Source organism: Salvelinus namaycush, chromosome 2, assembly GCF_016432855.1.
Source record: "Salvelinus namaycush isolate Seneca chromosome 2, SaNama_1.0, whole genome shotgun sequence".
Lineage (NCBI taxonomy): Eukaryota > Metazoa > Chordata > Actinopteri > Salmoniformes > Salmonidae > Salvelinus > Salvelinus namaycush.
In genome coordinates, this window is record NC_052308.1 from 22,933,612 (window position 1) to 22,946,681 (window position 13,070).

At 43.8% G+C, this 13,070-nt stretch overlaps 1 protein-coding gene across 1 annotated transcript; it reads right to left on the minus strand.

Moving 5' to 3' along the window:
- Positions 1-396: 396 nt before the first annotated feature.
- On the minus strand, positions 397-10,367 carry ccdc120b (coiled-coil domain containing 120b). The gene is made up of 10 exons (XM_038969296.1): positions 10,215-10,367; positions 10,025-10,130; positions 8,835-8,953; positions 6,619-6,723; positions 6,396-6,516; positions 6,000-6,059; positions 4,200-4,350; positions 2,434-2,535; positions 1,041-2,057; positions 397-921 (listed from the first exon to the last, which is right to left on the minus strand). Exons 2-10 carry the CDS (start codon positions 10,071-10,073, stop codon positions 825-827), a joined length of 1,821 nt encoding a protein of 606 aa, XP_038825224.1. The 5' UTR covers positions 10,074-10,130; positions 10,215-10,367; the 3' UTR covers positions 397-824.
- Positions 10,368-13,070: the final 2,703 nt, after the last annotated feature.

Sequence of the window (13,070 nt, forward strand, 5' to 3'; positions counted from 1 at the left end):
TTAATAGAAAGTTCATTAAATGACTGTCATAGACCTCTAAAGTCCTCAAGTTTTTATCTGAACTTGACTATTATGCCCTTTCAGCAGTTGGACTCTTAGGAAATGCAGGAAAAAAGAGCTCGCATGAAACAACAATTTGGCAACAACAGTAATTTCTTTCATTTGTTGATTGAAGACCAAGCTTTGAAAGGATTTGTGTTCACTTGAAAAACATGAGAAATATCAAGCACGGTTGAAATGTGTATGTTTGATGGACAGATGAAGAGATAAGACATATATATTCATGTTTACAAACAGGTTAATTTACACGTTCACTGATGTGTTTAAATACTTTTTAGTTGATATGAGTTCATTATATATTTTTGTAAATCACAAGACACTAAATTACCTCTTTTATATAACTATTCTTTATATCTCAGAAGATACAAAATAGTAATTTAGAATACATATACTTTATTCTGTAAAAAATTATATATTGGGAGATTTGTTAGGTTAAACAAGGAGGATGTTTGTTACATGTGGCTTGGGTCTGACCAACAATAGAATACAGTATACAGTATACAGTAGCTACAGAATAACAATATATTCTGTGACTCCTGGGACAGCTCCAGTGCAAATCCATTTCTCACTTCGCGATCTAGGGGTCAAAAGTTGGTGGGCTCATTTTCAACAGAGGGCATTCAGAACAGCTTTACAGTCTTTTTCTGCTGTGGTTGTAATGTTTTTTTTAGCTTGTGAGGTCACCTTATATCAGCTCCTTTTACAGTGTTCGGGTCTGTCTGTCTGTCTGTGCACATGTGTGTTTGAATATATATTCAGCTACATCAGACCAAAGTGCCAGGGTCAGCACTGGGCTCCTTTGGAGTCATGTCTTGCATCTGAGGATGAATGGGCTCTTGATAGAGTGAGAACTCCATTGACCTGCCATAGAGAGGGCACAAATCATTACAGTACTCAGCAAACAAACATGATCAAAAGTACTCTAATGTGCACCTGAGTGAATGTTACCAACAATCATTCCTAAGTAGAGAAATACTCACCTTCCATGCAGTGGGTGGCCATGGAAGCTGGCTGACTGAGACATCTGGGACCTATGGAGTGGATCACCTTGTATAGACTGAGCCTGGTGCACCAAAGGGTGGGGGTGTGAGAGACGGGAGACCCCTGCATCATGCCCCTTTGATGTAGTGGTAGGGTAGCCGAGGGCGTTCCTCAGATACCAGTCTCTGAGACCCTCCAGCGCCAAGGCTTTATGCAGACTCCTCGTCGAGTCCTCAGGGGTGGGGAGAGAGAACTGGGGAGGCCTGCGATTGAATGATGGGCCGGACAGCTCAGTCTGGAAGGGGTGCAGGTTGGGAATGGAGGAGGTAGTGGAGCTTGGGGCAGGGTGGGGAGACTCATAGGCAGAGAGCAGGATGGCGTCCTGCTGCAGGGGGATGAAGGGTCCGCAGGACTTGGTCCGGGTGACTTTGACTCTGCGATGCTCTGCCTGGGAGCTATGGATCACTCTGGGACTGTAGGAAGGGGCAGCGCTGGGAAGATGCACCTGGGAGTGGGAGAAGCCATTGGCGTGAGGAGGCACTGCAGCAGTGGACGATCGAGGAGAGGAAATGTCCTGCCAGATTCTACCTGTTGACTGGTACAGCTGGTGTTGCACTTGCATCCTCTGTTGCTTTCCCCAGATGTAATCCATTAGGAGCTCGTTGTAACCCCCCCCTTCTGCTGCTTCTACTCTCCCACCCATGGACAGCCGCAGGTTGGCCTGCTCCTGTCTCTCAGGACTGCCCAGGTGGATGTGCCTCAGCTTGCCGTCAGTGAGGGCCTCAGAGCTTTTGTAAGGCCCTCCTCTGGGGGGCATCCCATTCCTGGGGGCTGGGTCCTCGGGGAGACTGGAGCGGTCAAGCAGGGCCTCAGAACTGTTGCTCCGCCGGGCACGGGAGCTGTAAGGGCAGCCTCTGCGCTCCGAGGAGGAGCCTTCCTGGGCCAGGGGCTCCATATGTGGTACATCCAGGCTGCCAGACCACTGCTTTAGTGAAATCCCACCAGAGTCATCTGATCTGAAGGCGCGATAGAGAGCAATGAGCATTTGATGGGCTTATTGTGATAGGTTATTGTCATAATGTAAACACACTATCTTTACATTTAGATTTTCAAATGATTGAATTTGTCATATCAAACCTATGAATACAAAAATAAATTTTAAAAAAGAGCATGATATAAGTCAATATAACACTAAGCACCTGACTTCTCACAAAATAAAATCATCTTGGGAGCCTTGACTGGAATCTTGAGAGCCATCACTGGCATGTTCTGTAGCCTAATTACCTGCTGCACTCATTGGTCATTCGGTAAGCCTCTCTGTCATCATAGTGGGTGGGTAGCAGTGGATGTGCTGCATTAAGCAGAAGCACTGGACCAGAGGAGGAATATTACCTGACATGAACACTGATTGGGGCGGTTCGGGCGAGGGGGGGGGAAGCAGGAACACTTCTGCCTTCAACATTAGATGCACTCCTTGGTAGAGAATGACTAGGGCTAGGGAAAAACATCAGAACATAGCATTAGACACAAAAAGAAGGAGTGCTTTACACATATATACAGTCTTGGCCAAAAGTTGAGAATGACACAAATATTAAATTTCAAAGTCTGCTGCCTCAGTGTCTTTAGATATTTTTGTCAGATGTTACTATGGAATACTGAAGTATAATTACAAGCATTTCATAAGTGTCAAAGGCTTTTATTGATAATTACAGGAAGTTAATGCAAAGAGTCAATATTTGCAGTGTTGACCCTTCTTTTTCAAGACCTCTGCAATCCGCCCTGGCATGCTGTCAATAAACTTCTGGGCCACATCCTGACTGATGGCAGCCCATTCTTGCATAATCAATGCTTGGAGTTTGTCAGAATTTGTGGGTTTTTGTCTGTCCACTCGCCTCTTGAGGATTGACCACAAATTCTCAATGGGTTCTTAAGGTCTGGGGAGTTTCCTGGCCATGGACCCAAAATATCGATGTTTTGTTCCCCGAGCCACTTAGTTATCACTTTTGCCTTATGGCAAGGTGCTCCATCATGCTGGAAAAGGCATCGTTCGTCACCAAACTGTTCCTGGATGGTTGGGAGAAGTAGTTCTCGGAGGATGTGTTGGTACCATTCTTTATTCATGGCTGTGTTCTTAGGCAAAATTGTGAGTGAGCCCACTCCCTTGGCTGACACGCAACCCCACACATGAATGGTCTCAGGATGCTTTACTGTTGGCATGATACAGGACTGATGGTAGCGCTCACCTTGGCTTCTCCGGACAAGCTTTTTCCAGATGCCCCAAACAATCAGAAAGGGGATTCATCAGAGAAAATTACTTTACCCCAGTTCTCAGCAGTCCAATCCCTGTACCTTTTGCAGAATATCAGTCTGTCCCTGATGTTTTCCCTGGAGAGAAGTGGCTTCTTTGCTGCCCTTCTTGACACCAGGCCATCCTCCAAAAGTCTTCGCCTCACTGTGCGTGCAGATGCACTCACACCTGCCTGCTGCCATTCCTGAGCAAGCTCTGTACTGGTGGTGCCCCGATCCCGCAGCTGAATCAACTTTAGGAGATGGTCCTGGCGCTTGCTGGACTTTCTTGGGCGCCCTGAAGCCTTCTTCACAACAACTGAACCACTCTCGAAGTTCTTGATGATCCGATAAATGGTTGATTTAGGTGCAATCTTACTGGCAGCAATATCCTTGCCTGTGAAGCCCTTTTTGTGCAAAGCAATGATGACGGCACGTGTTTCCTTGCAGGTAACCATGGATGAGAGGAAGAACAATGATTCCAAGCACCACCCTCCTTTTGAAGCTTCCAGTCTGTTATTCGAACTCAATCAACATGACAGAGTGATCTCCAGCCTTGTCCTCGTCAACACTCACACCTGTGTTAACGAGAGAATCACTGACATGATGTCAGCTGGTCCTCTTGTGGCAGGGCAGAAATGCAGTGGAAATGTTTTTGGGGGATTCAGTTCATTTGCATGGCAAAGAGGGACTTTGCAATTAATTGCAATTCATCTGATCACTCTTCATAACATTCTGGAGTATATGCAAATTGCCATCATACAAACTGAGGCAGCAGACTTTGTGAAAATTAATATTTGTGTCATTCTCAAAAGTTTTGGCCACGACTGTACACACACACACACACACACACACACACACAGTGACATTACCTGATAGAGCTGGTCACAGAGTTACGGCGTGTTCTCATTTCATAGTATATCTCCACTGGGGACAGTTTCCTACAGACCTGGTGGTCTGGGCTGCCCAGACGGGGCTGGGACATGGAGCGGTGGTCTTCTGCCACACTGGGAGAGGACTCCTCTGAGGGAGGGAGAATATGGGGTTTGGTCTTAACTAGAGTCACTAACTCACAATTGACACGCAATTACAGTAAACAGGTCATTCTCTTTCATGAACATTATCAGGCAGCAGCCGTGTAATTCAGAATTTAACGAGGAGAAATGTGATTCTTCGCCCCTCTCATTTTCAAGATAAGTCATCCAGTAACTGATTTATAAACTATGAACGTGAAGAGCACCAAATAATACAATCTCTCTTTTTCTGCGGCATCACAGAATAATGTAATGATACTAACTCCGCTTAGACATTTTGAGAATATTTTGCACAACTGATATACAGTTGAAGTCGGAAGTCTACATACACCACAGCCAAATACATTTTAACTCAGTTTTTCACAATTCCTGACATTTAATCCTAGTAAAAATTCCCTGTTTAAGGTCAGTTAGGATCACCACTTTATTTTAAGAATGTGAAATGTCAGAATAATAGTAGAGAGAATGATTTATTTCAGCTTTTATTTCTTTCATCACATTCCCAGTGGGTCAGAAGTTTACATACACTCAATTAGTATTTGGTAGCATTGCCTTTAAATTGTTTAACTTTGGTCAAACTTTTCGGGTAGCCTTCCACAAGCTTCCCACAATAAGTTGGATAAATGTTGGCCCATTCCTTCTTACAGAGCTGGTGTAACTGAGTCATGTTTGTAGGCCTCCTTGCTTTTCAGTTCCGCCCACAAATTTTCTATAGGATTGAGGTCAGGGCTTGTGATGGCCACTCCAATACCTTGACTTTGTTGTCCTTAAGCCCTTTTGCCACAAATTTGGAAGTATTCTTGGGGTCATTGTCCATTTGGAAGACCCATTTGCGACCAGGCTTTAACTTCCTGACTGATGTCTTGAGATGCTTCAATATATCCACATAATATTCCTCCCTCATGATGCCATCTATTTTGTGAAGAGCACCAGTCCCTCCTGCAGCAAAGCGCTGCCACCCACATGCTTCACGGTGGGTATGGTGTTCTTCGGCTTGCAAGCCTCCCCCTTCTTCCTCTAAACATAACAATGGTCATTATGGCCAAACAGTTCTATTTTTGTTTCATCAGACCAGAGGACATTTCTCCAAAAAGTAACATTTTTGTCCCCATGTGCAGTTTCAAACCATAGTCTGGCTTTTTTATGGCAGTTTTGGAGCAGTGGCTTCTTCCTTGCTGAACGGCCTTTCAGGTTATGTCGATATAGGACTTGTTTTACTGTGGAAATAGATGCTTTTGTACCTGTTTCCTCCAGCATCTTCACAAGGTCCTTTGCTGTTGTTCTGGGATTGATTTGCACAGAACGCATCTCCTTCCTGAGCGGTATGACGGCTGCGTGGTCTACATGGTGTTTATAGTTGCGTACTATTGTTTGTACAGATGAATGCGGTACCTTCAGGCGTTTGGAAATAAATGTCCAAGTAGATGTCCTAACCGACTTGCCAAAACTATAGTTTGTTAACAAGAAATTTGTGGAGTGGTTGAAAAACGAGTTTTAATGACTCTAACCTAAGTGTATGTAAACTTCCAACTTCAACTGTATTTGTGGAACAGACAAAGATAACTGTTCAATGATTTTACAGACCAGCTTTTACAGATTCAGTTGTTATTATTGCATTTGCAGCTCTGACTGACTCACCATTGTCATGGGACGTTGAATCTGACATGGAGCTAGTACTCTCCGACATCACTGTGTCCTCTGGAAGATAAACAAACACAACCTGTCATCACAGGCAACAACAACCTCAGTAATACATAATAAATAAAGATGTTTTATTGTCACATATACTGGATAGGTACAGTGAAATGTTGTTTTACACAGTACAACACAGGCAGGAAATGGAGACCAAATACACAGGCCATCACAGCATCGGAAAGGAGAGGAAACTGGCTCATATAAAAGTTAAATTCTATGTGTGGTGAGAGGTTGTTCAGCCTTTTCTCTGTGGATATCATGGTACTGTAACATTGTGCAATATCTTTATGTATAGCTGTTAATACATCTTGGAACTTGCTGTATGCAGTACTACCTTACCTGTGTGGCATCCACGGTGAACGGTCCTCCTGCTGTTGGGGACATTCCTGTCTGGCTCCGAGTGTCTGTACAGAGCACCACTGAAGAGTGTTTTCATCTGCCTTCGCTGACCTGTCTCATCCTGCACAAAGCAATAACTTAGTCAGTGATGTGTTGATAACCAGTATTAACAGACATATAGGTCCTCTGTGACCAGTGTCATAGTCTCTGAATGTTCTCTGACCTCTCCCTTGGTGTTGTTATGTGCCAGGCCAGCCCTGCGCTGTACAACAGGAGCTCTCTCTCCTGTCTCCAGGGGAAAAGCATGTGGGACCATCCCGGTCAGCTCCTGCAGATATTTTCATACTTCTTTTTACCACTATTTTCATACGGCCAATGCCAAGTCAAATTTCATACTGTCTGTAATTAAATATATCAAATAGCAATAGGAACAAACGTAATAAACATTTGTATCATACACAGGCTGGAGACTGTAACAGTGTATATTAAAATTAGCTAGAACTAATGCTACTGTGATAATATGAACATTGGTCAATAATAGTATCATTTGAATGGTAGTGCATCAAACCACCACATCTAATGCACTAAACAGTATATAGAGAGCATTTCCATGCATGAATAATCTTAGTCTGGAGAGAAACTGAGACACATCTGTGTTGAATTCTAAACCAAAATCAGGGGAAATGTGTGAAACAGCTGTGAGTGAAAAGCTGGATTTGGTGCCTGGTAAAGTATTTTGATCTCTGTCTCTGGAGAAATCAGGCTAACATTCATATGCTTTCGCTACATATTCTTGACTGACACTGCTCTGCAAGGGGAAAATGTTAAAGGGTGACTGCACTTCCTGATTTTACCTCGTTTTAGATTTGGTTTATTAAGAAAGGCTCGCGGCCATGACTGAATTAGAACGTGAGTTGGTTTAGTTTTTAACGTTTTTTTTTCATTTAAACTAGGCAAGTCAGTTAATAACAAATTCTTATTTACAATGAGGGCCTACCCCGGCCAAACCTGGTCCAATTGTGCGCCGCCATATAGGACTCCCAATCATGGCCGGATGTGATGAAGCCTGGATTCAAACCAGAGACTGCAGTGATGCCTCTTGCACTGAGATGCAGTGCCTTAGACCGCTGCGCCACTCGGGAGTCTAGGTGTGTGTTTTGATGTGGGTGTCTCTTGTGTGTGTTCGCAGGTGGGAAGAGTTAGCCAATTTATTTCGGCAATTAGCTTTAGCCGGCTGGTGTGCGACTGTGGCAAAATTGGTTTGACTTTGGATAGCCTCCGGGGCTAGTTAGGAGCTGTCAATAAATTACACATTGTAAATGAGACAATATTTTGTTGCTCACCTTTTAGTTCTCATTAAATGCTTTCAATATTTGTAAATCAATTTCTACAATTTATCGTTGGTTTGAGATTTTTAAGTCATTGAAATTTTAACATATTGTTCCATGTACATTGTGTAATTTGCAGAAGGTCCCTAACTAGCCCTATAGGGATTTCCAAAGTCAACCCAAATTTACCACAGCATTACAATTGGGTCACGTACAGCTGCACTCTGAAATGCTGATTACTTGTGTGCTGCCAGCTGTGGGCATGTGGACATTGTGATGCAATTTCGACCACAAGTCTCACAAAACTCTGTTTTTGACGAGAATGACTTTGACCAAAATTATCCTATTTACACTTTGTCAATTTTGACAGTAGAATAAATGTTTCTGACTCATTTCAATGCCACTTAGGCTGTTTCCTAAACAAGAAGTTGCTTTTTAAGGGCAGTTGCTCTTTAAACTTTGCTTTGTAACAACAAGTTGCCAAAAATTGTTCTTTCATCTGTGCAGCCAAACTCATTGAGCCTGATTTATTATTTCAGGTGGTTGAGGTTTACAGGGGTTGAGAGCTTCTCTGTATTGAGTCAGATACAGAAAACAAACCTAACGTTGGTTCTTGCTTTCCATTAATCTGATAAAGCACATGTCTCGATAGCATGGCTTGGGTGTATGGAGCCATTCCCTCTAACGTGCTTTGAGCCCTACAATAGTTTAAAGGTAGGAGAGAGGAACTGACCTGAGCCCAAAAATGGTTAAAAGGTAGGGGAGAGGAACTGACCTGAGCCTGAAAATGGTTAAAAGGTAGGGGAGAGGAACTGACCTGAGACCTACAATAGTTAAAAGGTAGGGGAGAGGAACTGACCTGAGCCTGAAAATGGTTAAAAGGTAGGGGAGAGGAACTGACCTGAGCCCGAAAATTGTTAAAAGGTAGGGGAGAGGAACTGACCTGAGCCCGAAAATGGTTAAAAGGTAGGGGAGAGGAACTGACCTGAGCCTGAAAATGGTTAAAAGGTAGGGGAGAGGAACTGACCTGAGACCTACAATAGTTAAAAGGTAGGGGAGAGGAACTGACCTGAGACCTACAATAGTTAAAAGGTAGGAGAGAGGAACTGACCGCCTCCAGCAGACACACTTGTCTCAGCTCTCCCACTCGGCTGCTGAGGATGTCCTCCAGGATTTGCTTTCTCTCCTGTAGTGCGGAGATGCGCTCAGCTTGCAGCTTGCTGTCCTGATCTACACACCAAAAAACACGTCAACATGTTCAGTTAAGACAACAATTATACAATTACTATGTAACAGCAATGGTGTTACTAAGTACCTAATATCAGAAACCCAGAACTAAAATATTGCGTACTTGTGCCAGATGCTCGATTAAGTTCTGGGGGCAGACGTGTTAACAATCAAGCTTCATTTATATAGCTGATTTCAGACATAAATGTAACACAATGCACTTAACCCCCCCCCGGCAGGTAGCCTAGTGGTTAGAGCGTTGGACTGGTAGCAAGATCGAATCCCCGAGCTGACAAGGTAAAAATCTGTTGTTCTGCCCCTGAACAAGGCAGTTAACCCACTGTTCCTAGGCCGTCATTGAAAATAAGAATTTGTTATTAACTGACTTGCCTAGTTAAATAAAGGTAAAACATTTTTTTTTAAATAACTAGCCCCCCCAGAAACAAAACAACAATGAAAATAAAAAACATAATTATGTTAAGAGGATAGAAAAAACTAAACAATTACAAAAACTGAAATACTAAAAAAGCACCCTAAGGAAAAGCAAAGCTAGAAAAGTGTGTTTTAAGATCCCTTTTAAATATGTCTACAATTTCGGCCCCCCTCAGGTTCTCTGGCAGGCTATTCCAGAGGCAGGGAACATAGTAACTAAAAGCTGCCTCTCCATGCCTCTTGGTCCTAGGCTTTGGGATAGTTAAACGGCCAGTACCAGAGGACCTGAGGGACCTACTGGGTACATAACTCAAAAGCATGTCTGATAGTTAGAAAACATACTACAACGAAGAGCGGAAGCAAGGCGGTTGCTCCACCCCACTTTCTCTGCAAGTTTTGGGCAGGTCTATGGACCAAATGTCCCATGCCCTTCCGAAATTCGAAAGATGCAAATACCTGCGAAATCGGGAATTGTCCAAATTATCGGTGACAAAGAAATCTGTACAACGGAACAAAGTTCCTTGTTAGTCGTCACATCCCAGTCTGTTGACAGACACCACGATACCATCCTATCTTACATGCGTCTGTCCACGCGAGATTACTAAATACCCCAACATCTCTTTGTGAAGGTGTAAAACTCACCTGGAGACCCCACACCCATGGATGTGAGGAGACGCCCTTTGACCTCCATGTGGTCTGATTCGTGAGGTCTTGCTTCTCAAACCTCAGCGAATCAAAACCTCACCTACTGAGAGAGTGCAATGTGGTTACCTAATAGAAATGGGACAAATAATTTGGCATAGAGAACAGGTTGGCTTAAATATTCAAATACCTTGCAACTTCAAGCATATGTTCTCCAGGTGTCTGGTTAGCCATCTATTTTTGTTAAGCCAGTAAGAAATGTGCGTCTTCCACTAGTCCCCAAAAGTAAAGTGATCCCAGCCACCACCAGTGGGGGGAGCCACTATGCCTCTCTTCAAGTGTCCAATGTTAAATCCTGTAACAGAAAGAGACAGAGCATTTACATTTTAAGTAATGTGACTAAACACAAATAGGCCTACAGTTAACACAGAATGTGACAGACTATCAGACCTAGCCTGTCTATGTCCATTGTATGTGCATTATTGAAAAAGTATGCTTTTTGGAATTTGTATGGCTTCACGTTAACAGGTTCATTCAAAGGTTTTCTTAAGCACGGCTGTGCTGCTGTCGTAGGGACGAGGAGGAGCCGATCTGCCTGTCTGACTGCCTGTCTGACTATCTATACTAAACAAAAATATAAATTCAACAATCAACAAAAGATTTTACTGAGTTACAGTTCATATAAGGAAATCAGTCAATCGAAATAAATTCATTAGCCCCTAATCTATGGATTTCACATGATTGGGAATACAGATATGCATCAGTTGGTCACAGATACCTTAATACATCAGATAACCAGTCAGTATCTGTTGTGACCACCATTTGCCTCATGCAGCGCGACACATCTCCTTCGCATAGAGTTGATCACTGATGATTGTTGCCTGTGGAATGTTGTTCCACTCCTCTTCAAAGGCTTTACAAAGTTGCTGGATATTGGGGGGGAACTGGAACACGCTGTCGTACACGTCGATCCAGAGCATCCCAAACGTGCTCAATGGGAGACATTTCTGGTGAGTATGCAGGCCATGGAGGAACTGGGATATTCTCAGCTTCCAGGAATTGTGTACAGATCCCTGCGACATGGGGCTGTGCATTATCAAGATGAAACATGAGGTGATGAGGGCGGATGAATGCCACGACAATGGGCCTCAGGATCTCGTCACGGTATCTCTGTGCATTCAAATTCCCATTGATAAAACGCAATTGTGTTCATTTTCCGTAGCTTATGCCTGCCCATACCATAACCCCACCATGGGACACTCTATTCACAACGTTGACATCAACAAACTGATCGCCCACACGACGCCACACACGCTGTCGGCCATTTGCCCGCTACAGTTGAAACCGGGATTCATCTGTAAAGAGCACACTTCTCCAGCGTGTCAGTGGCCATCGAAGGAGAGCATTCGCCCACTGAAGTTGGTTACGACACCAAACTGCAGTCAGGTCAAGACCCTGGTGAGGACAAAGAGCACGCAGATGAGCTTCCCTGAGACGGTTTCTGACAGTTTGTGCAGAAATTATTCGGTTGTGCAAGCCCACACTTTCAGCAACTGTCCGGGTGGCTGTTCTCAGACGATCCAGCAGGTGAAGAAACCAGATGTGGAGGTCCTGGGCTGGCGTGGTGGTCTGCGGTTGTGAGGCCGGTTGGACGTACTGCCAAATTCTCTAAGACGACGTGGGAGGCGGCTTACGGTAGAGAAATTTGCATTCAATTATCTGGCAACAGCTCTGGTGGACATTCCTGCAGTCAGCATGACAATTGCACGCTCCCTCAAAACTTGGAGACATCTGTGGCATTGTGTTGTGTGACAAAACTGCACATTTTAGAGGGGCCTTTTATTGTCCCCAGCACAAGGTGCACCTGTGTAAAGATTATGCTGTCTAATCAGATTCTTGATATGCCACACCTGTCAGGTGGATGTATTGTCTTGGAAAAGGAGAAATGCACACTAACACGGATGTGAACTAATTTGTGCACAACATTTGGGAGAAATAAGCTTTTTGTTAATATGGACATTTTCTGGGATCTTTTATTTCAGCTCGTGAAACATGGGACCAACATTTTACATGTTGCGTTCATATTTTTCTTTACTGTAGGTAAAATGTATCTCCTAGCGCTGACAATAATGTCTTAGAAGACGAGTGAGAGCGAAACAGCATAAATAATGTATGGAGAAGAAAAGATGGAGAGAATCCTAAACCACGTGTGTGTTTAATGTCTCAATTGTCAAATTGTCTCAATTGTAATACAAAAAAAAGAATGAACCAAAAGTAACAGCAATGACCTTGCCCTGAAAGTAAGACAAAACATACTGTGTTTATGCACAGTTGTACACATTCACTGAAGACAGCAGGGACCCAACATTTTATATTGTGACAGCATTCTCCACACAGTGGCTCCAAAACTTGTTTGTGTTGTGAGGCGAGCCTTTGGGATTTTCCTGTAACTCACCAAATAAACAAAAACAATATTTTTTGTCAGAAACCCAGGAACATGGCTCACAAGTGGGTCTTGCAGAATCATTTTGGAAAATATGTTGTAAGGGGGTTAACAGAGATACACTACATGACCAAGAGTACGTGGACACCTCCTCGTCGAACATCTCATTGCAAAATCATGGGCATTCATATGGAGTCACTCCAGAGAACGTGTTTCCACTGCTCCAGAGTCCAATGGCGGCAAGCTTTACACCACCAGTCGACGCTTGGCATTGCGCATGGTGATCTTAGGCTTGTGTGCAGCTGCTGGGCCATTGAAACCCATTTCATGAAGCTCCCGACGAACAGTTCTTGTGCAGACGTGGCTTCCAGATGCAGTTTGGAACTTGGTAGTGAGTGTTGTAACCGAGGACAGACGATTTTTACGCGCTTCAGCAGTCAGCAGTCAGCCTACCACTTTGCAGCTCAGTCGTTGTTGCTCCTAAACGTTTTTACTTCACAATAACAGCGCTTACAGTTGACTGGGGCAGCTCTAGCAGGGCAGACATTTGACTAACTGACTTGTTGGAAAGGTGGCATCCTATGACAGTGCCAAGTTGAAAGT

Coding starts and splice junctions, on each gene's coding strand:
- ccdc120b (XM_038969296.1), bottom strand. CDS start 10,073: ATGGAGGTCAAAGGGCGTCTCCTCACATCCATGGGTGTGGGGTCTCCA. Junction 2,058..2,433: donor CCAATCAGTGTTCATGTCAG/GTAATATTCCTC, acceptor TCGCGCCTTCAG/ATCAGATGACTCTGGTGGGA. Junction 922..1,040: donor GGCCACCCACTGCATGGAAG/GTGAGTATTTCT, acceptor TCTCTATGGCAG/GTCAATGGAGTTCTCACTCT.